The following is a 24,399-nucleotide window of genomic DNA, read 5'->3' on the forward strand; positions in this document are numbered from 1 at the left end:
CTCATCACTCATATATGGTGGTGTTTGTTGCTTTTGAGTTTTATTGGATGTTTTAGCTTCATACATTCACAGATAAAACCACTGATAATAACTAAAAAGGCAGATGGGTTTGCTATTGGTTCCTTCCCGCAGCTGATGCCAGCCTCTGAATCTATATATTTCCCTTCCACTGCTTTGTTGTCACTTGTCAGACACAGAGGAGCCCTGGCAGGTGCTTAGGTGCAGTCAGAGTACTGAGAGGAGGGGACAGCAAGTCAAACTGGCAATGAAGGGACATCTCTCCACTCCAGTGCTGTGGCTTCTTCTCCTCACAATTCAGGTCATAGCAGGTAAGTCTCCCTTGTGTTTCACCAGGGGAGCTGGGTTAACTGGGACTAGGATGGTAACTTTTACACTCTGCTTTTTACCATCCATGTCTGGCTTGGAGGTTGTGACTTTTCCTTTTGGGATTGGACCTTGCTACTGTTACAGAGGCTGTTTTTACCTTGACATTGGACTATTGCAATGACCTCTGTGTGGGGCTGCACCTTAAAACCATTCAGAGAACGAAGCTGGTGTAAATGGCAGCGACTCACTGAGCAGCGCATCTGGCTGGGAGCATGTTACAGCCATTCTGCAGGGTCTGCACTGGCTGCCCAGCTCTGGGTGGAGGTTAAGGTGTTGGTGATGATTTATAAAGTCCTAAATGGCCTGGAACCAGCCTCTCTGAGGGATCACCTCTCTCCCTGTGCCGTATGGCCAGAGCTGTGGTCAGCAGGGGTGCCCGAGCTGGTTCCCCCTTTTATAAAGGAGAGGGGTGGCTGGCAGGGTGCCCTCTGTGGGGGCTCCAGGACTCTAGAACTTGCTCACCCTTTGGGCCAAAATAGTGCAAATTTGGTGACTTTTGGGCACACTGCAAAATACACTTGTTTGAGGGGTGGGGATTGGGAAGGACACAGGCTGTGCATCACATAATGAGAAAGGGGTGGAAGGAATTTCTGTAGGTGTCTGGCTAGCTGAGTTCCTATTGAAATGGTCACTTAATGCTGCTGGAATTTGTGTGTTATCAATGCCATCCGGGTGCCTAGAGCCTTGGCTAGGCATCACTTTAGTGTTTTAAATCCCAATAAATACATCAATAATTTGGGATCCAACAGAAATGTCTGTTTGGTCCAGAATCCAACAGCTCCAAGGGCCAAGTCCTGGCTCCTCACTCCCTCATTCACTCACTGAAGCCAATAGAAGTTTGCATGTGTGAGATGAGCAGGATTTTCCCAAATAAACCCAGAGCTGATTCATGCCACAGAGAGGGTGAGGAGGGGTGAGGTAAAGTGCAGTGTGCAATGCCTAGTGCGCGTGAGGGTACTGGAAGTTCTGCCAGCAGGAAGATTTATCCTTCAGGAGCCCTGACTCCCTCCCTCCCACAAGGTTTCTGCTGGAGCAGAGAAGCTTTGAATCCTAGCTGGAGTCTAGAGAAGCCCGACCAGCACAAGCTGCATGGCAGAGGTGCTGCATCAGGGCGTCTCACCGCCACATTGGTTTCATTCCCTCAAGGCCGCCTTTGCTCAGTTTCAGGGCTGCTCTCATTCCTCCAGCACAGAGAGAGTTGAAGGCTCTTTGCCAAGCTGTGTCCCAGCTCCAGGCAGACGTAACACTAGTAGCGGAGGGTAGGCCCTGTGTTACAGCAGCATCTGCTCGTACAATGCAGGGAGTGAATCTGGCCCAAAGATTCCAAAACTGATTAACAATAGGATTAAAATCGAATGTGGGACCCAGATATGATTTAAATAATACAGGTTTCAGAGGAACAGCCGTGTTAGTCTGTATTCGCAAAAAGAAAAGGAGGACTTGTGGCACCTTAGAGACTAACCAATTTATTTGAGCATGAGCTTTCGTGAGCTACAGCTCACTTCATCAGATGTTTACCGTGGAAACTGCAGCAGACTTTATATACACACAGAAATCATGAAACAATACCTCCTCCCACCCCACTGTCCTGCTGGTAATAGCTTATCTAAAGTGATCAACAGGTGGGCCATTTCCAGCACAAATCCAGGTTTTCTCACCCTCCACCCCCCCACACAAATTCACTCTCCTGCTGGTGCTAGCCCATCCAAAGTGACAACTCTTTACATAATCAAGTCGGGCTATTTCCTGCATAGATCAAGGTTTTCTCACATCCCCCCCACCCCCATACACACACAAACTCACTCTCCTGCTGGTAATAGCTCATCTAAACTGACCATTCTCCAGGTTTAAATCCAAGTTAAACCAGAACATCTGGGGGGGGGGGGGGTAGGAAAAAACAAGAGGAAACAGGCTACCTTGCATAATGACTTAGCCACTCCCAGTCTCTATTTAAGCCTAAATTAATAGTATCCAATTTGCAAATGAATTCCAATTCAGCAGTTTCTCGCTGGAGTCTGGATTTGAAGTTTTTTTGTTTTAAGATAGCGACCTTCATGTCTGTGATTGCGTGACCAGAGAGATTGAAGTGTTCTCCGACTGGTTTATGAATGTTATAATTCTTGACATCTGATTTGTGTCCATTTATTCTTTTACGTAGAGACTGTCCAGTTTGACCAATGTACATGGCAGAGGGGCATTGCTGGCACATGATGGCATAGATCACATTGGTGGATGTGCAGGTGAACGAGCCTCTGATAGTGTGGCTGATGTTATTAGGCCCTGTGATGGTGTCCCCTGAATAGATATGTGGGCACAATTGGCAACGGGACAATTCATGTTGTCATCATGAATAGGTCGGAATATGAACAAGAGGCTGCTCGGCAGCTCTCCAACACGAGTTTCTACAAGCCATTACCCTATGATCCCACTGAGAGTTACCAAAAGCAACTACAGCATTTGCTCAAGAAACTTCCTGAAAAAGCACAAGATCAAATCCGCACAGACACACCCCTGGAACCCCGACCTGGGATATTCTATCTACTACCCAAGATCCATAAACCTGGAAATCCTGGGCGCCCCATCATCTCAGGCATTGGCACCCTGACAGCAGGATTGTCTGGCTATGTAGACTCCCTCCTCAGGCCCTACGCTACCAGCACTCCCAGCTACCTTCGAGACACCACTGACTTCCTGAGGAAACTTCAATCCATCGGTGATCTTCCTGATAACACCATCCTGGCTACTATGGATGTAGAAGCCCTCTACACCAACATTCCACACAAAGATGGACTACAAGCCGTCAAGAACACTATCCCCGATAATGTCACGGCTAACCTGGTGGCTGAACTTTGTGACTTTGTCCTTACCCATAACTATTTCACATTTGGGGACAATGTATACCTTCAGATCAGCGGCACTGCTATGGGTACCCGCATGGCCCCACAGTATGCCAACATTTTTATGGCTGATTTAGAACAACGCTTCCTCAGCTCTCGTCCCCTAAAGCCCCTACTCTACTTGCGCTATATTGATGACATCTTCATCATCTGGACCCATGGAAAAGAAGCCCTTGAGGAATTCCACCATGATTTCAACAATTTCCATCCCACCACCAACCTCAGCCTGGTCCAGTCCACACAAGAGATCCACTTCCTGGACACTACAGTGCTAATAAACAATGGCCACATAAACACCACCCTATACCGTAAACCTACTGACCGCTATTCCTACCTGCATGCCTCCAGCTTTCACCCTGACCACACCACACGATCCATCGTCTACAGCCAAGCTCTGCGATACAACCGCATTTGCTCCAACCCCTCAGACAGAGACAAACACCTACAAGATCTCTGTCAAGCTTTCTTACAACTACAATACCCACCTACAGAAGTAAAGAAACAGATTGATAGAGCCAGAAGAGTTCCCAGAAGTTACCTACTACAGGACAGGCCTAACAAAGAAAATAACAGAACGCCACTAGCCGTCACCTTCAGCCCCCAACTAAAACCCCTCCAACGCATTATTAAGGATCTACAACCTATCCTAAAGGATGACCCAACACTCTCACAAGTCTTGGGAGACAGGCCAGTCCTTGCCTACAGACAGCCCCGCAACCTGAAGCAAATACTCACCAACAACCACATACCACACAACAGAACCACTAACCCAGGAACTTATCCTTGCAACAAAGCCCGTTGCCAATTGTGCCCACATATCTATTCAGGGGACACCATCACAGGGCCTAATAACATCAGCCACACTATCAGAGGCTCGTTCACCTGCACATCCACCAATGTGATCTATGCCATCATGTGCCAGCAATGCCCCTCTGCCATGTACATTGGTCAAACTGGACAGTCTCTACGTAAAAGAATAAATGGACACAAATCAGATGTCAAGAATTATAACATTCATAAACCAGTCGGAGAACACTTCAATCTCTCTGGTCACGCAATCACAGACATGAAGGTCGCTATCTTAAAACAAAAAAACTTCAAATCCAGACTCCAGCGAGAAACTGCTGAATTGGAATTCATTTGCAAATTGGATACTATTAATTTAGGCTTAAATAGAGACTGGGAGTGGCTAAGTCATTATGCAAGGTAGCCTGTTTCCTCTTGTTTTTTCCTACCCCCCCCCCCCCCAGATGTTCTGGTTTAACTTGGATTTAAACCTGGAGAATGGTCAGTTTAGATGAGCTATTACCAGCAGGAGAGTGAGTTTGTGTGTGTATGGGGGTGGGGGGGATGTGAGAAAACCTTGATCTATGCAGGAAATAGCCCGACTTGATTATGTAAAGAGTTGTCACTTTGGATGGGCTAGCACCAGCAGGAGAGTGAATTTGTGTGGGGGGGTGGAGGGTGAGAAAACCTGGATTTGTGCTGGAAATGGCCCACCTGTTGATCACTTTAGATAAGCTATTACCAGCAGGACAGTGGGGTGGGAGGAGGTATTGTTTCATGATTTCTGTGTGTATATAAAGTCTGCTGCAGTTTCCACGGTAAACATCTGATGAAGTGAGCTGTAGCTCACGAAAGCTCATGCTCAAATAAATTGGTTAGTCTCTAAGGTGCCACAAGTCCTCCTTTTCTTTTTAAATAATACAGTGATTGGAACCTGTTTGGCTGGTATTAAGAGGATGTTTGGTAGGGAAGGTCTGCCAGGATGGTCTGGCCATGTACTGGTGTGAAATGTACTGTTCTCTCAGCTCCATGGAGGCTCCTTACACATGGTGTCCCCAGCTCAGCCACCCAAAGCTGCAACCAGCCTGTTCTAGGGCTCACAGTGGAACTCTGCATGTAGCCGTAACTCCTAGGCATAGTAATGATGCTGGGACTTGCTCCCAGTCTCAGGGACAGTCCTGGGTCATCAAACCCTGTCCTGGGGGCCAGTTCTCCCAGGCAATATCTGAGGACTGTGTGGCAGGCAGTTGCCCCACCTCACAGTCCCTGTGAATTGCCTCGCTCACAGCAGCCAGATTTGCCTCACCACAACCCTCAGAAATTCAAACAGCCCTAGAGACAACTGGGGCAGGGGTGAAGCTCAGAGCTACTGGGAGAAAAGCAGCTTGCAGGGAGTGGGGGCACAGCCTGTTCTTCATCTGGGGAAGGAGCAGCCTGTACATGCAGGGCAGAGAGGCCAGGTAGAAAGGGGAGAAGAGGAGGGGGAAGAGCCCAAGGGAGGAGGGCGGGAGGAGACCAGTGGAAGAGAGAAATGTGTGGGGGAGGTGGGGAGAGGAAGCTCTGTTAGGGAGCACAAGGCTGTAATGCCAAGCGCCACAGAACAAAAATTGCGAGCTGGTCTCAAAAAAACCATCCAGTCTCATTTTTCCATCCGTCTTTGGACTTTAGATCCCACCTCTACTCCTCTGCCAGTGCGGGGGTGAGAATCGCAGGCTGAAAAGTCACCCTTTAGTGCACCCGAACTGCACGACTGCCCCGGCTGGTCAGCTGGAGACTGCGCTTACCCTCCCCTCACCCCTGAGACGGGAACTGCCGTCCATTGCCCAGCACTGCCTTCGCTCTCCCTCCTGGTTCAGTTCCTGTGACAGACGAAGGGCTGGCTGGGAAATAGCTTGACAGCCACTGAGCTAATTCATGCAGCGTAGTTCACACTCGCACACAGAACTTCTGTTACTGTTCAGGGGTGAGTTACAGACAGAGATACTGGAGACCTTCACACTGACATCAACCATTCACTCCAACTACCGTGTCACCGTAACACGAGGGGAATGATTTAGCCATTTGCAAATAGCAACACTTCCCAGGCTTCCCCCACCCCACCCCCGCAACTTCTCTGCCTGAAACTGGGAAGCACTGCCCCCATTCTAGAGACCCCTCCCCTCTCCTTCCCCTGTCTCCTTCGCTCCTGCCCCTCCCACTCCTGACCCCATCCCCTGCCTACTCCAGACTCTGTTCCCCTCCCCAATACTTCCTCATGTCCCCCTGCTCCAGAACCCCTCCCCTACCTCCTGTCCACCCCCACCAGATCCCCCCACTCCATCCCCACTCCTCCATCCTCCCCAATACTCCCGCATGTGCCCCTGCTCCAGGCTACCTCCACGCACTCTCATTCTCTGCGCCACACCCCTCCCCTCCTCGTCCTCTTTCTGCCCTGCTTCAGGCCCCCTCACTCCTCCCCCTACACGTGATCACCCTTCCCCACCCCTACCTCCCCCTTCCCCACATTTGAGAGCCCCCTTTTCTCCCCATGCCTCCTTCTACCCCCCTCTCTGCTCCCTCTCCCTTCCCCTCTCTTCCCCCTGCCCGATTCCTCACCCCCTCCTCACTTCTCACTCCTGTCCCCCACTCCAGACCCCTCCTCTCTCCACCTCTCCATTCACACCCCCTTCTCTAAACCCCATTCTCCTCCCCTCCCTCCTGCCCCCTGCTCAATAACCCCCTCAAGCCCCATGCTCCCTCTCTCCCTCCAGACCACCCTGTGCTCCATCCCCACTCCTCCCGCCTGCCCCAATTTCATATCCCTGTCCCCCTCCCCTCCCTTCTGACTCTCTTTCCTGCTTCCCTGCTAACTCCCAATACAGACACCCCTCCCCTCCCCATTTCTCCCTCCAGCCCCCACTTTCCAACCTCCATCCCGCCCCCCACTCCAGACCCACTTCTCACTCCTGCCCTTTCCTACTGTCCTTTCCAGACCCTCCTCCCCCTGTCCCTCCTGCCCCCTGCTACAGACTCTCTCTCTTCCCCACCCTCTTTCCTCCCCTTGCTCCAGAACCCCCTCTCCACCCTTCCCTCCAGCCAACTCATCGTCTTTACCCCATTCCCTTGCCAACCTTGAATCTGCCTCCTGTCCCCACAGTGCCCTGCTCCCCTCATTCTCCCCATCCTCCTTTCACTGGATCTCTGCTGCCCATCACGGTCCCTGAGTTGAGTCCAGTCCCCACAGCCACACAGAGACAGCCGTGTTCCCAGTGGGCTTTAGTGGGAAGTAGCAGCCAACTTTACTCAGGGGGTCCTCACTCCCACATGCCGACAGACTATAGGAAGGTGGCAGCATCTCACTGGCTTCAGCCCCACTGACAGTGACAGGAGATGGCGCCATTTAGAATAAGGGAAACTCGGTGAGTTGGCACCTTTCATTGTGTTCTCACAAGACAGGTAAAAACTCCCCAAACCGCCAGAGTGGGGATAAAATGGGGAGAGCTGCAGCACTGACAGCCCCGATTGTGAGGCCCTGAGACGGGATCAGGTGGCGCCGTGAGGCAGCTCTGGGCATGTCCCATTCTCCTGGCTCTGGGTGCGGATCCCCTGCTGGCGGGCGCCGACTCTTCTGTGATAACGCTGGGGAGGGGGCTCCCTGCTCACTCTGACCCTGCTCTGTGTCTCTCTTTGAAGGTGTCAACTTGCTGAGGCTGGCAGATGGAGGCAGCCCCTGTGCCGGGAGAGTGGAGGTTAAACACCAGGATCAGTGGGGGACGGTGTGTGATCACGGCTGGGACATGGCAGATGCTGGGGTTGTCTGTAAGCAGTTGGGATGTGGAGCTGCTGTCAGTGCTCCTAGAAATGCACATTTTGGACGAGGATCTGGACCAATTTGGCTAAAAAACGTTGCCTGCGATGGTACCAAGTCTGCTCTCTGGCACTGTGGGAACGAGGGATGGGGTGAGAATGACTGCGGGCATGGAGAGGATGCTGGAGTGACCTGTTCAGGTAAGAATCAGCCAGCTCAGTCCTGAAAGGCAAATGCCCTGAGACAAAAGGACTTTAACCCAGAAGGCATCGTGTGCCTGTCACCATAATGAGAAATGAACAAAAACCAGAACAACTCCTGTAGTGATTGTTATTACTGGACTGTAATGATTACTAATCATGTCACTGGCCAATGAGGAGCCCCCTGTGTGACTGTGAAGGGTTTTCATTACCTCATTTCCAGTTGTTTCAATGCCACATCTTTCCTTTCCCTCTAAAAATGCAGATACAAAAGAAAATGGAAAAGAAAAATGTCAGGTTGGTCCTAAGTCGCTGCGACACTTTTGAAAATGTTACACTCATGCTAAAATGCAGACCCAGACACCCAACGGCAGAAGTACAGAGGCTGGGGCATGTATATAGCCTCTTTGCCACCCTCATAGGGTGACCAAGGAATGGGCAGATTCTCCCAGCTTGGCCAGAACTAGATTTAGCCGAGAGCACTCCCCCCTCTGCTCTGTTACTTCTCACATTTTGGACCAACCCGTAATAGAAAATTCCAAAATATCTCAGACCTGTAGATCTAGCGTAGCACAGAGAGCTCAGCCAAAAATATACCTCAACCCTACACAGCACAGGAATATCATATTGTGGAGTCATTTTTTGTGACTCAGTAGTTAACATGACAGCTACAGAGCCAGAGAGCCTGTGTGTAACTGCAGCTGGATGTGTCCTAACCTGTATGAATGCTGGTGAAAGTGCAGGCTAGAGGGCTTTGCTGTTTGTCATAGCAGTACAGTGTGAAAGGGAGCCCAGGCCGGTGCATCAGGGGGCTCAGTGGTACCCCAGTTCCAGGTGGCACCCCCCGGGGAATACATCAAAATAGCGTTTCACAACTATTGAACACTTTAAATTTTGTGGGAAAACAATTATGTGGGCTCCAAGCAAACAAATGAGAAAATATCAGGGATGGACTAAAGCTGTGGGTTTTACTCCCAGACCCAGATCTGAACTTGTCAATGTTCAGAGTGCTGGGTGGGGTCATTATTCCAGGTTGGGCCACAGAAGTGTTGCAAGCATATGATAGGTGCAGTATATAAATGTGATTGTTCTCCTGAAAGGTGGAGCTAATGGCTGCCATCATAGGGTCTTGTATCAAATGCGAATCACAGATCTCATGAAAGCCAATGACTGGGCCAAGCACACTCTATTTGACTCAATAGACAGAACCATCAAAATCCTTTATGTAGTAAAAACATCTGCAGACAGTGGGGGCTATTGCCCAAGCACTGGCCACATGGTCAGGACAGAGCTAGCCAGGGGTTTCCCTTGTTGCCAATGCAGGGGCCAGGATATTGGTGTTGGACTATGTCTGTTGGAGGGAGAAGACAGTAGAAGGAGTTGTGACTGGGATCTGAGAAGGAAGCAAAGAACCAAAGCCTGTTGGAGCTCGCTGGAGGGGCATGCTGGGCATTTCTGAGCATTGACACTGCCGGCTGTTGTTAGTCTAACCCTTCTGCCCGTCAGAGTTGGCAGCAACAAGGGCTGGGTTCAATATCTAGGGGATCCATTCCAATAACAGAATGCAAACCGGCTCGAGCCCCCACCCAGTGACCTGGGACAAATATATACCACCCCCGCTGGGCGCCTCCAAGAGGCAATACTTCCCCTCTCGCAAGCACCAAGTCTGAGTGTAGCAAAAAGTCTTTTAATAACAGAGAGAAACAATGTGGCATTATGTTGGGGAAACACCACCAACAGGATTCATAACACAACCCATGAGCAAAAACAACCCCACCCCAAGCAAATTGGTGCATGCCCCTTTCCCTTTGGTTCTTGAGTCCAGCAACCCCAAATCACCCAAAGTCCCAAAAGTCCAATGACCCAAAAGTCTCTGTCCCTGGTCACGGCAGCCCCAGAGTTCGAAAGTTTATGGGGCCACAGCTCCATAGGCCTTCACTCCGCTCCACTCCACCAGCCGCCCCACGAACTCCTTCGCTCAGCTCCGCTCCGCTCCGCGGCCCACAAGCACCTCCCGCCGTCCCACGAACTGCTCCACCAGCCGGTCCACAAACTGCTCCGCGTCCCACAAGCAGCTCCCGCCATCTTATGAATTGCTCCACCAGCCTGTCCACAAGGCACTCTAGCCGTCCCGCAAACTGCTCCACAATATATCTTCAGGCTCCCCCACTACTTAACACAACGCTCAGTGATTTCAGCTCTTAGTCAGTTCAGCTCTTTGGTGAATTCAGCTTGCAGTAGGGGAGCCTCAGTGCTGGCGCACTATTAGCCCAAAGTGAGCTCAGCAGCCTGTAACTAGACTCCTAATGGAATCAAAATTAGCTCTGACCTTCCACAGTGGAGAGAGGAGGAAGTGCAATTAGCATGCAAGGCCCTCACCAAGGGGCCCATGCCACCAAGTATTACTACTTGTCCTCAGCCTCTCTCCCTTCACAGAGTTGCCACACCTCACCACGAGATGTCAGGGTGGAGCTCATCCTGACACTGCTTACATCAGGTTCAACTGTATTCAGGGAAACAGAACTCTGTCTGCACTTAGCCTTGGGCCCTACCACGAGTGAACGTCACTGAGTTAACTCGATTGAAAAAAGCCCCTTTTGTCCTAGTGCAGACCAGGCCCAAGGGGTTTCCTTTGGGGCTAGAATGAACAGAGCAGCACCTAATTACCTTCCCTATGGACTGCAGCAAAGTGACCATTTTGTATTTGCTTGGCATTAAAGGAGCAGGACGGTCTGGCCACGTACTGGTGTGAAATGCACTGTCCTCTCAGCTCCATGGAGGCTCCTTAAACATGGTGTCCCCAGCTCAGCCATCCACAGCTGCAACCAGCCTGTTCCAGGGCTCGCAGTGGAACTCTGCATGTAGCCGTAACTCCTAGGCATAGTAATGATGCTGGGACTTGCTCCCAGTCTCAGGGACAGTCCTGGGTCTTCAAACCCTACATGGGGGCCAGTTCTCCCAGGCAATATTTGAGAACTGTGTATCAGGCAGTTGCCCCACCTCACAGTCCCAGTGAACTGCCTCATTCACAGCAGCCAGCTTTGCCTCTCCACAACCCCCAGAAATGCAAACAGCCCTAGAGACAGGGGGTGGGGGGCAGGGGGTGGAACTCAGAGCTACTGGGAGAAAAGCAGCTTGCAGGGAGTGGGGGCAGAGTCTGCTCCTCATCTGGGGAAGGAGCAGCCTGTACATGCAGGGCAGAGAGGCCAGGTAGAAAGGGGAGAAGAGGAGGGGGAAGAGCCCAAGGGAGGAGGGCGGGAGGAGACCAGCGGAAGAGAGAAATGTGTGGGGGAGGTGGGGAGAGGAAGCTCCGTTAGGGAGCACAAGGCTGTAATGCCAAGCGCCACAGAACAAAAATTGTGAGGTTAAAAAAACCATCCAGTCTCATTTTTCCATCCGTCTTTGGACTGCAGAACCCCCCTCTACTCCTCTGCCAGCGTGGGGGTGAGAATCGCAGGCTGAAAAGTCACCCTTTAGTGCGCCCAAACTGCATGACTGCCCCGGCTGCTCATCTGGAGACTGCGCTTACCCTCCCCTCACCCCAGAGATGGGAACTGCCGTCCATTGCCCAGCACTGCCTTCGCTCTACCTCCTGGTTCAGTTCCTCTGACAGAGGAAGGGCTGGCTGGGAAATAGCTTAACAGCCACTGAGCTAATTCATGCAGCATGGTTCACACTCACACACAGAACTTCTGTTACTGTTCAGGGGTGAGTTACAGACAGACCCCCCCACCCCACCCCCGCAACTTCTCTGCCTGAAACTGGGAAGCACTGCCCCCATTCTAGAGACCCCTACCCTCTCCTGCCTGTGTCTCTTTCGCTCCTGCCCCCTCCCACTCCTGACCCCATCCCCTGCCTACTTCAGACTCTGTTCCCCTCCCCAATACTCCCTCCTGTCCCCCTATTCCAGAACCCCTCCCCTACCTCCTGTCCACCCCCACCAGATCCCCCCACTCCATCCCCACTCCTCCATCCTCCCCATTACTCCCGCATGTGCCCCTGCTCCAGGCTATCTCCACTCACTCCCATCCTCTGTGCCACACCCCTCCCCTCCTTGTCCTCTTTCTGCCCTGCTTCAGGCCCCCTCACTCCTCCCCCTACACGTGATCACCCTTCCCCACCTCTACGTCCCCCTTCCCCACATTTGAGAGCCCCCTTTTCTTCCCATGCCTCCTTCTACCCCCCTCTCTGCTCCTTCTCCCTTTCCCTCTCTTCCTCCTGCCCGATTCCTCACCCCCTCCTCACTTCTCACTCCTGTCCCCCACTCCAGACCCCTCCTCTCTCCACCTCTCCATTCACACCCCCTTCTCTAAACCCCATTTTCCTCCCCTCCCTCCTGCCCCCTGCTCAATAACCCCCTCCAGCCCAATGCTCCCTCTCTCCCTCCAGACCACCCTGTGCTCCATCCCCACTCCTCCCGCCTGCCCCAATTTCATATCCCTGTCCCCCTCCCCTCCCTTCTGACTCTCTTTCCTGCTTCCCTGCTAACTCCCAATACAGACACCCCTCCCCTCCCCATTTCTCCCTCCTGCCCCCACTTAACAACCTCCATCCCGCCCCCCACTCCAGAACCACTTCTCACTCCTGCCCCTTCCTACTTTCCTTTCCAGACCCTGCTCCCCTCTGTCCCTCCTGCCCCCTGCTACAGACTCTCTCTCTTCCCCACCCTCTTTCCTCCCCTTGCTCCAGAACCCCCTCTCCACCCTTCCCTCCAGCCAACTCATCGTCTTTACCCCATTCCCTTGCCAACCTTGAATCTGCCTCCTGTCCCGCAGTGCCCTGCCCCCCTCACTCTCCCCATCCTCCTTTCACTGGATCTCTGCTGCCCATCACGGTCCCTGAGCCGAGTTCAGTCCCCACAGCCACACAGAGACAGCCGTGTTCCCAGTGGGCTTTAGTTGGAAGTAGCAGCGAGGTTTATTCAGGGGGTCCTCACTCCCACATGCCGACAGACTGTAGGGAGGTGGCAGCATCTCACTGGCTTCAGCCCCACTGACAGTGACAGGAGATGGCGCCATTTAGAATAAGGGAAACTCGGTGAGTTGGCACCTTTCATTGTGTTCTCACAAGACAGGTAAAAACTCCCCAAACCGCCAGAGTGGGGATAAAATGGGGAGAGCTGCAGCACTGACAGCCCCGATTGTGAGGCCCTGAGACGGGATCAGGTGGCGCCATGAGGCAGCTCTGGGCATGTCCCATTCTCCTGGCTCTGGGTGCGGATCCCCTGCTGGCGGGCGCCGACTCTGCTGTGATAACGCTGGGTCCCTGCTGGTCCCTGCTCGCTCTGACCCTGCTCTGTGTCTCTCTTTGAAGGTGTCAACTTGCTGAGGCTGGCGGATGGAGGCAGCCCCTGTGCCGGGAGAGTGGAGGTTAAACACCAGGATCAGTGGGGGACGGTGTGTGATCACGGCTGGGACATGGCAGATGCTGGGGTTGTCTGTAAGCAGTTGGGATGTGGAGCTGCTGTCAGTGCTCCTAGAAATGCACATTTTGGACGAGGATCTGGACCAATTTGGCTAAAAAACGTTGCCTGCGATGGTACCAAGTCTGCTCTCTGGCACTGTGGGAACGAGGGATGGGGTGAGAATGACTGCGGGCATGGAGAGGATGCTGGAGTGACCTGTTCAGGTAAGAATCAGCCAGCTCAGTCCTCAAAGGCAAATGCCCTGAGACAAAAGGACTTTAACCCAGAAGGCATCGTGTGCCTGTCACCGTAATGAGAAATGAACAAAAACCAGAACAACTCCTGTAGTGATTGTTATTACTGGACTGTAATGATTACTAATCATGTCACTGGCCAATGAGGAGCCCCCTGTGTGACTGTGAAGGGTTTTCATTACCTCATTTCCAGTTGTTTCAATGCCACATCTTTCCTTTCCCTCTAAAAATGGAGATATGAAAGAAAATGGAAAAGGAAAATGTCCTTTTGGTCCTCAGTCTATGTGACACTTTTGAAAATGTTACACTCATGCTAAAATGCAGACCCAGACACCCAACAGCAGAGGTACAGAGGCTGGGGCATGTATGTAGCCCCTTTGCCACCCTCATAGGGTGACCGAGGAATGGGCAGATTCTCCCAGCTTGGCCAGAACTAGATTTAGCCGAGAGCACTCCCCCCTCTGCTCTGTTACTTCTCACATTTTGGACCAACCCGTAATAGAAAATTCCAAAATATCTCAGACCTGTAGATCTAGCGTAGCACAGAGAGCTCAGCCAAAAATATACCTCAACCCTACACAGCACAGGAATATCATATTGTGGAGTCATTTTTTGTGACTCAGTAGTTAACATGACAGCTACAGAGCCAGAGAGCCTGTGTGTAACTGCAGCTGGGTGTGTCCTAACCTGTATGAATGCTGGTGAAAGTGCAGGCTAGAGGGCTTTGCTGTTTGTCATAGCAGTACAGTGTGAAAGGGAGCCCAGGCCGGTGCATCAGGGGGCTCAGTGGTACCCCAGTTCCAGGTGGCACCCCCCGGGGAATACGTCAAAATAGCGTTTCACAACTATTGAACACTTTAAATTTTGTGGGAAAACAATTATGTGGGCTCCAGGCAAACAAATGAGAAAATATCAGGGATGGACTAAAGCTGTGGGTTTTACTCCCAGACCCAGATCTGAACTTGTCAATGTTCAGAGTGCTGGGTGGGGTCATTATTCCAGGTTGGGCCACAGAAGTGTTGCAAGCATATGATAGGTACAGTATATAAATGTGATTGTTCTCCTGAAAGGTGGAGCTAATGGCTGCCATCATAGGGTCTTGCATCAAATGCGAATCACATACCTCATGAAAGCCAATGGCTGGGCCAAGCATACTCAACCATCAAAATCCTTTATGTAGTAAAAACGTCTGCAGACAGTGGGGGCTATTGCCCAAGGCACTGGCCACATGGTCAGGACAGAGCTAGCCAGGGGTTTCCCTTGTTGCCAATGCAGGGGCCAGGATATTGGTGTTGGACTATGTCTGTTGGAGGGAGAAGACAGTAGAAGGAGTTGTGACCGGGATCCGAGAAGGAAGCAAAGAACCAAAGCCTGTTGGAGCTCGCTGGAGGGGCAGGCTGGGCATTTCTGAACATTGACACCGCCGGCTGTTGTTAGGTTCAACTGTATTCAGGGAAACAGAACTCTGTCTGCACTTAGCCTTGGGCCCTACCACGAGTGAACGTCACTGAGTTAACTCGATTGAAAAAAGCCCCTTTTGTCCTAGTGCAGACCAGGCCCAAGGGGTTTCCTTTGGGGCTAGAATGAACAGAGCAGCACCTAATAACCTTCCCTATGGACTGCAGCAAAGTGACCATTTTGTATTTGCTTGGCATTAAAGGAGCAGGATGGTCTGGCCACATACTGGTGTGAAATGCACTGTCCTCTCAGCTCCATGGAGGCTCCTTACACATGGTGTCCCCAGCTCAGCCATCCACAGCTGCAACCAGCCTGTTCCAGGGCTCACGGTGGAACTCTGCATGTAGCCGTAGCTCCTAGGCATAGTAATGATGCCGGGACTTGCTCCCAGTCTCAGGGACAGTCCTGGGTCTTCAAACCCTACCTGGGGGCCAGTTCTTCCAGGCAATACCTGAGGACTGTGTGGCAGGCAGTGGCCCATCCTCACAGTCCCAGTGAACTGCCTCGCTCACAGCAGCCAGCTTTGCCTCTCCACAACCCCCAGAAATGCAAACAGCCCTAGAGACAGGGGGTGGGGAGCAGGGGGTGGAACTCAGAGCTACTGGGAGAAAAGCAGCTTGCAGGGAGTGGGGGCACAGCCTGTTCTTCATCTGGGGAAGGAGCAGCCTGTACATGCAGGGCAGAGAGGCCAGGTAGAAAGGGGAGAAGAGGAGGGGGAAGAGCCCAAGGGAGGACGGGAGACCAGCGGAAGAGAGAAATGTGTGGGGGAGGTGGGGAGAGGAAGCTCCGTTAGGGAGCACAAGGCTGTAATGCCAAGCGCCACAGAACAAAAATTGTGAGGTTAAAAAAACCATCCAGTCTCATTTTTCCATCCGTCTTTGGACTGCAGAACCCCCCTCTACTCCTCTGCCAGCGCGGGGGTGAGAATCGCAGGCTGAAAAGTCACCCTTTAGTGCGCCCGAACTGCACGACTGCCCCGGTTGCTCAGCTGGAGACTGCGCTTACCCTCCCCTCACCCCAGAGATGGGAACTGCCGTCCATTGCCCAGCACTGCCTTCGCTCTACCTCCTGGTTCAGTTCCTCTGACAGACGAAGGGTTGGCTGGGAAATAGCTTGACAGCCACTGAGCTAATTCATGCAGCGTAGTTCACGCTCACACACAGAACTTCTGTTACTGTTCAGGGGTGAGTTACAAACAGACCCCCCTTCCCACCCCCCCAACTTCTCTGCCTGAAACTGGGAAGCACTGCCCCCATTCTGGAGACCCCTACCCTCTCCTGCCTGTGTCTCCTTTGCTCCTGCCCCCTCCCACTCCTGACCCCGTCCCCTGCCTACTCCAGACTCTGTTCCCCTCCCCAATACTCCCTCCTGTCCCCCTGCTCCAGAACCCCTCCCCTAACTCCTGTCCAACAGCACCAGACTCCCCCCACTCCATCCCCACTCCTCCATCCTCCCCAATACTCCCGCATGTGGCCCTGCTCCAGGCTACCTCCATTCACTCCCATCCTCTGTGCCACACCCCTCCTCTCCTTGTCCTATTTCTGCCCTGCTTCAGGCCCCCTCACTTTTCCCCCTACACATGATCACCCTTCCCCACCCCAACATCCCCCTTCCCCACATTTGAGAGCCCCCTTTTCTTCCCATGCCTCCTTCTACCCCCCTCTTTGCTCCCTCTCCTTCCCCTCTCTTCTTCCTGCCCGATTCCTCACCCCCTCCTCGCTTCTCACTCCTGTTCCCCACTCCAGACCCCTCCTCTCTCCACCTCTCCATTCACACCCCCTTCTCTAAACCCCATTCTCCTCCCCTCCCTCCTGCCCCCTGCTCAATAACCCCCTCAAGCCCCATGCTCCCTCTCTCCCTCCAGACCACCCTGTGCTCCATCCCCACTCCTCCCGCCTGCCCCAATTTCATATCCCTGTCCCCCTCCCCTCCCTTCTGACTCTCTTTCCTGCTTCCCTGCTAACTCCCAATGCAGACACCCCTCCCCTCCCCATTTCTCCCTCCTTCCCCCACTTTCCGACCTCCATCCCACCCCCCACCCCAGACCCACTTCTCACTCCTGCCCCTTCCTACTGTCCTTTCCAGACCCTCCTCCCTCTGTCCCTCCTGCCCCCTGTTACAGACTCTCTCTCTTCCCCACCCTCTTTCCTCCCCTTGCTCCAGAACCCCCTCTCCACCCTTCCCTCCAGCCAACTCATCGTCTTTACCCCATTCCCTTGCCAGCCTTGAATCTGCCTCCTGTCCCCGCCATGCCCTGCTCCCCTCATTCTCCCTATCCTCTTTTCACTGGGTCTCTGCTGCCCAGCACGGTCCCTGAGTCGAGTCCAGTCCCCACAGCCACACAGAGACAGCCGTGTTCCCAGTTGGCTTTAGTAGGAAGTAGCAGCCAGCTTTACTCAGGGGGTCCTCACTCCCACATGCCAACAGACTGTGGGGAGGTGGTGGCATCTCACTGGCTTCAGCCCCACTGACAGTGACAGGAGATGGTGCCATTTGGAATCAGGGAAACTCAGTGAGTTGGCGCCTTTCATCGTGTTCTCACGAGACAGGTAAAAACTCCCCAAACCACCAGAGTGGGGATAAAAAGGGGAGAGCTGCAGCAGTGACAGCTCCGAGCATGAGGCCCTGAGATGTGAGAAGGTGATGCCACGAGGCAGCTCTGGGCATGTCCCATTCTTCTGGTTATGGGCGCGGATCCCCTGCTGCCGGGCGTGGACTCTGATGTTATTATGCTGGGGAAGGGGGTCCCTGCTCACTGTGACCCTGCTCTGTGTCTCTCTTTGAAGGTGCCAACGAGCTGAGGCTGGTGGATGGAGGCATCCCCTGTGCTGGGAGAGTGGAGGTTAAACACCAGGATCGGTGGGGGACGGTGTGTAGTGATCGCTGGGACATGGCAGATGCTGGGGTTGTCTGTAAGCAGTTGGGATGTGGAGTTGCTGTCAGTGCCCATCATAATGCTCATTTTGGACGAGGATCTGGACAAATTTGGCTGGATGAAGTTGCCTGTGATGGTACTGAGTCTGTTCTCTGGGACTGTGGGAATGAGGGATTTGGTGAGAGTGACTGTGGTCATGGAGAGGATGCTGGAGTGACCTGTTCAGGTAAGAATCAGCCAGCTCAGTCCTGAAAGACAAAACCCCTGAGACAAAGGGGCTTGAACCCAGAGGGCATCGTGTGCCTGTCACCCTAATGAGAAATGAACAAAAACCAGAACAACTCCTGTAGTGATTGTTATTACTGGACTGTAATTATTACTAATCATGTCACTGGCCAATGCGGAGCCCCCTGTGTGACTGTGAAGTGTTTTCAGTATATCATTTCCAGTTGTTTCAATGCCACATCTTTCCTTTCCCTCTAAAAATGCAGATAGGAGAGAAAATGGAAAAGGAAAATGTCAGGTTGGTCCTAAGTCGCTGCGACACTTTTGAAAATATTATACTCATGCTAAAATGCAGACCCAGACAACCAACGGCAGAGGTACAGAGGCTGGGACGTTTATGTAGCCCCCTTGCCACCCTCATAGGGTGACCGAGGAATGGGCAGATTCTCCCAGCTTGGCCAGAATTAGATTTAGGCAAGAGCACTCCCCCCTCTGCTCTGTTACTTCTCACATTTTGGACCAAACAGTAGTAGCAAATTTCAAAATCTCTGATACCTTGTAGATCTAGCATAGCATAGAGAACTCAGCCAAAAATATACCTCAACCCTACACAGCCCAGGAATATCATATTATGGAGTCATTTATTTTTACTCAGTTGTTAACATTACAACTAAAGACCCATTATACGCTTTATTTTTAATTTCTTCTTCCTAACATTTAGTAGGAATAATATCTTCCTTTGACACAGCACAAGGAAGAATAGAATCTTTTCCTATAGTTCCAAAAGTTTTAGCAGTTCCCCTGGCGATGGGAGCTCAGGGCAGGGTTTAGTCTCAACCCTTTCCTGGATTTTGAGTGTTTCAGGGATAAACCTCCACATTCTCTTCACATGGATAGCAGGGGGGAGGGGGGAGGTTTTATGTGTCACCCTTCTGCCAGGTGGAGCTGGCAGTAACCAAGGCCAGGTTCAATACATAGTGGTTCCTTTTCAACAATATGACACAGAACCGGTTTGAGCCCCCAGGATGGCTCCAAGGGCAGGTCGCTGTGCTGGGACATTTACTACAATGGCAGCCTGGGGACAGTCTGAGATGATTCCTGGGATCTGTCAGACTCCAATGTTGTTTGCAATCAACTGGGACGTGGATGTGCCATCAGTGAATTCTCCCGGCATAGTCTGACCTGCCACTGGAAATGAATCACCCGGACAAAGGACACTGATGACCTCGCAAATTCCTGCCTGGGCTGTGGAGTTGTCACAGTGAGTCAGACAAGTCTAATTTCCTGCACACTGGACCCTTCTCAGCCCCACAGGGCCCGTTCCTCGCTCAGACTTAGGGGGGTTACAAGCTTTCTCAGCGACTCCGCACTGGAGCTGCCTGCACACCACACTGGCATCGTTCAGGTCCCACTGGTCATCCAGCACTCTGGCCCACACACCACGGAGGGAAATCTCAACTCTCCCGTCACACCGGCTCTCTCCATTCAGCAGTCTGCGTAATTCAGAGCAACCTGGGCTCAGGAGAGATGGGAAATACACTGAATAACACTCCCTGTTATACACTGGAAATAATACAGAGTGTGCATGAAATTATGGACTGTTTCTCAATAAGAAGATATAAGCCAGTGATCAGAATGTGTCACAGTGTTAAAGGGAACCACCTCTGTCAGAAGACACTTATTCTTTTGACTCTGTAAGTGGAAGGTAATATAACGATTGTTGAACTCTGAGCTTGACAGAAGGGCTTGCCAATGGACTCTCTAAATGAGTGAGCGAGGGAATTCCTGCAGATTACTGATTGGGAAAATAGTCTCTCTGTGTGGTGGTGGAATGGCTGCTGAGGTTTGTAGTCACTTTATCCAGGCTTAAATGCCTGGAAGCCAGTGAACGGTGTCTGCACAAGCACTTAGCAGGTGGGTCGTGAGTGATTTAGGCAAGTTTGCCTTGAGGGAGTTTGGCCAATGGAAGAGCAGGGTTCATGGTGGTTAGGAACAGGTTATTGTTGGTAAATTCCCTTAGTTCCCTCTCATCTTTGCTCAGTAGGTGGCAACTTTCTTGGTTCACGTGGATCCAGTGCAGGAGCTCCTAGTGCTAGATAGTTCCCGGCACTGGTAGTTCTGACTGGAGCTGTCCCCTGAAGTGTGGTGTCATCTCTGAGTCCAACGTGAGATTCCAGCTGATCAATTCATAGCACAAGAAGCAGGTTGTGTGTGGGGTGGGGAAGGGGACGTTCTCTGTTGGTGAATATTGTGACTCCCTTGGGATGTGAACCTCAGTCTTTCCGTGTGTCTCAGAATCAGTGAGTCCTACAGCAAGGTGGTAAATTAGGAATTACTCCCCGAGTTCAGACCCAGGTGCAGCCAGGAGAGACTGACCATGTTAAAAGACAACAGCAGAGTCAGTGCAGGGCACACCCACTGGCTGTGTCGGGTACAGTATGTACTAGTATGGTGACCTGACGGGTGCAGTGTGTGCGCACTGGGTCCAACCAGCTCAAGGATCTTGGTAGCCAAATAACATTTCAAGGCTAAGAGTGAAATCCTGGCCCCACTGAAGGCAATGGTAAAACCTCAGTTGACTTCAACGGAGCCAGGAGTTCGCCCTAAGACTGGACCAGGAAAATGCCTGCATGCAGCTAGTGTAGTGCAGGGGTGTAGCCATGGGTTGGTTGTGGCCCACCCAGTTAGCATCCAGGCCCACCCAAATCAGGGCCGGAGCCCCCCGAATCCACAGGCTGGGAATCCCATCCCTGGCTCGGCACTCATCAGCCTGGCCGCATCTCTCTCCTGCCGGTGCCATGAACTGCTTCCCTGGTCTCTGGCTGCAGCACTAGCCCCACAGGGAGGGTAGGGGCATGCCATGTGGGGGCAGGTCTGGGCGGGGCTGGTGCTGGGGCTGGAGACTGGGGCAGCAGCTTCCGGATTCGGCAGGAAAGGGATGTGGCTAGGCTGACGGACACCGAGCCAGGGTCGGGAAGGGTGGGTGGAGCTCGAGTCCCAGCGGGACCCTGCTTCACCCAAAGGGTGTGCCTAAGGGACCAGATGTCCCGATTTTATAGGGACAGTCCTGATATTTGGGGCTTTTTCTTATATAGGCACCTATTACCTCCCACTACCTGTCCAATTTTTCACACTTGCTATCTGGTTACTCTCGGCACGCACCGCAGCCTGTGTGCTCCGGGCAGCCTCCACTTTGGGTGCCTGCTGAGCGGTAAGGGCCGGCTGGAAGAGGTGGAGGGAGGAGAGCCCCCCTCCCTCTTGCCCCCTCCCCAGGGCACTGGATTCCTTCTGCACCCCTCCTTCTGCCCCTCCCATCATTGCCCACCCGCCAAAAGCCAGGTTGCACCCAGGTTTCCTGTCCTACCTATGCCACTAGTGTAGTGTGAGGGTACAGAGTAGATTTGAGTTTTTCTGAGGAGGCTCATGGCTATAACTGGGTACCACAGACCCTCAGGAAGGCCAGATGGGATCATGGCAGATGGAGCTCATATGGAAGGGACCAGGTGTTTTTCCTTAGAAGGGATTCTCCTTCCAGAAACTGTAGGGAGAAATCAGCATCTTCATGTGCTGAGGAGTTCCTGCCAAGAACCAGGGTATGGGCTGGGTAACTAGTTAGGAGAGGCAGGGCAGGGCTGGAGGGAATTCAGTTAGGAATGCAGGTATCAGCCTCTGTGAGAAGCAGGAGAACTGCCAGGTGAATTGTCCCCAAGGTATAAAGTATCAGCTGTAAAGAGGAGAGTAGACGTCTGTTGAGAGTGCTGGGCAGCCCTATAGGCTCAGTCATGGTGTGTAATGGCACCAGTGACTCTGGGCTCTGTGGAAGCCAGTCCTGGAAGCTACGTGTCCAATATTGGGAAGAAGGCTGAAATCCAGGGCTTCTGCAGTAGGTTTCTCTGTAAGGACCCCAGTTCCAGTGAGTCAAGAAGCCCTATGGAGACTCTGTTCATGGATCTGAAGATGGGGCAGAGAGGGGAGCTGAAACTTCATTAAGTAGGAGGGATCCCTTTGGTGAAGGGAGAAGCAGATGATCACAATGAACTCTTTGAGTCTTAAAATTCTGCGGATCTATAGACCCATAAGACGAGCTCCATTTAGCCACAAGGGAACCAGATTGGTTGGCCATTAAAATTAAGTTTTCTAGTGAATTATTTTTTCCCACAGGGCCCTGGCCACTTTCAGTGCCCAGGATGGATAAATCAGGGTTGTGCAGTGTCAGGCTGTTGCTTATATGACCCCTGCCTCATTCACTTTAGAAACTGGAAGGCCTGAAGAGAACGAGCAGGGGAGCGCAGGAAGAACTAGGATGCTCTTGTTTCGAGCAGTGACCGTCATTCAGTCGAGCTCAGTTCTGTTCCTACCTCTGCCGCAGACTTCACCGGTGACACTGAGCAGGTCTCTGAAGCCAGTGTTTATGGGGTCTGATTTGCAGAAGTACTGAGCACTCACAACTGCCGCTAGGCTCAAGACAAGATCTGGCTGCTCCACTCTTCTGCAGTCAGGCAGCATGGTTGGGTGGAACGAGCACAGGGCTGCGAGTCAAAACACTGAGTTTTATCCTGTCTCCGCTGCTGACTCACTCAGTGGCCTTGGGCAAGTCACTTTGCTTTTCTCTCTCAGTTTCACCATTTGTAAAATGGAGTTAATAATAATACTTACCACCTGCTTCCCTGGAGTTCGGTGAGGATTTATTAATGTCTGGACAGTACTTTGAACACAGAAAGCTCTGCAGAAATGATGAGTACTCTGGAGAATCAGGCCCTGAGGGTCTCAGGTTGCTGCCCAATCACCCCAAGTTTGGAGTTTTGGCTTTAACCATTCTATGTAAAATTTTCAAAAGCAGCTAAATGATGTAGGAGCCTAAGTGCCATTTTCAGAAGTGACTTAGGCAGCAAGAGGGAGAAGTTTGCAGGGTTCTTGGGCTCCCACGTTACTGGAGAAAATGGGACTTAAGTCCCTAAGTCACTTAGGCACTGTTGAAAATGTTACTCTTGGGCTCCTAAGTGCCTAAATCACTTTTGAAATGGGCATCATAAGAGTCTGCTATCTCCCGGGGTGTTATGAAGAGAAATTCATTACTGTTCGTGGTGCATTCTCATACTACGGTGACAAGCACCATAGAAAAGACCATGAAGAAATTAATAATTCTGTATTCAGTGCAGTGTTTGTACGGTCTGTAGAGTGAATAAGGCCCTGGATCACATGTTGAATAGTGAAGATAAAAAGAAATATTCAACAGCTCCTCCCTCCCCTGAGCACCATCCTCCCAGTGTACTGAAAGAGGCAGGACCTGGGGGTAGGTGAGAATAATAGGATGTGTGCATACAATTAGACTGTATCATGTATATGTAGAAGGAAAGGAGGGTGGGGGGCTGAATTTACATTACACAGGAACCTTAACTCTGGTATATTCTAATTCTTGTGCCTTTGCCTAATTATACTAAATAATGCTGTTTATTTGTTTTTATTTTATTTTTTATAAAAGGTAACTATTAGAGTGGGTCAACAACCCAAAATTTTTCCTGTGAAGTATTTTTAATGCAGTATTTCAGTTTTTAAACAGATCTGAGATACTGGGATGTGGAAATGGAATGAAAATTTTTGTTTAGACTCTCACTAATATATTGATTCATTTCAACTTTTGGAAAATGAAACTTTCCATTTTCCTTTCCAGTTTTTGGATTTACAGTTTTCCCACGTCCTCCCCCTTTCTATTTTTTCATCTTTTCTTCCACTGTAAAAGGTTAGAAAAAAGTAAGAAAGCGGGTGGGGGAGAATCTTTTGAGTTTTTTCAATTGGAAAAGTGTGAAAAGGTAAAAAAAAAAAAAAAAAAAAAAAAGCTAAGTGAGTGAAAGCACTACTTTCTCTGTGGTGTGCTACCAGAAATACCCTCAGGGATTTTTGAGAGAGAAGGGAAATGGTGATTTTCAGCAGTTTATAATTCAGCCAAACCTGGAAGGAATCTCACTGCAGGAGGAGAAGGCACCTCCCTGGCCCCAGCACTGACCCCTTCCCAAATTGCAAAGGCTCCAGCCATCAAGGAAGGTGCGAGAGCTTCTCAAGAAGGTGCCGAGAATATTTTATCATAGAAAGTGTGAAGCAAGCTCCATATTAGGAGTCACCACCAGC

The 24,399-nt window shown here is 51.5% G+C and overlaps 1 protein-coding gene across 1 annotated transcript in view; it reads left to right on the forward strand.

Annotated features, from left to right (window-relative positions):
* Positions 1-265: 265 nt before the first annotated feature.
* Positions 266-24,399, forward strand: part of LOC140907350 (CD5 antigen-like) — a 43,732-nt gene continuing 19,598 nt past the window's right edge. Inside the window, exons 1-4 of the mRNA XM_073333152.1 lie at positions 266-329; positions 7,743-8,057; positions 13,371-13,685; positions 17,960-18,274. Of these exons, the coding sequence (XP_073189253.1) occupies positions 266-329; positions 7,743-8,057; positions 13,371-13,685; positions 17,960-18,274 (1,009 nt within the window). The remainder of the gene's footprint in view (positions 330-7,742; positions 8,058-13,370; positions 13,686-17,959; positions 18,275-24,399) is intronic.

This window comes from Lepidochelys kempii, chromosome 1 (assembly GCF_965140265.1).
Source record: "Lepidochelys kempii isolate rLepKem1 chromosome 1, rLepKem1.hap2, whole genome shotgun sequence".
Classification (NCBI taxonomy): Eukaryota; Metazoa; Chordata; order Testudines; family Cheloniidae; genus Lepidochelys; species Lepidochelys kempii.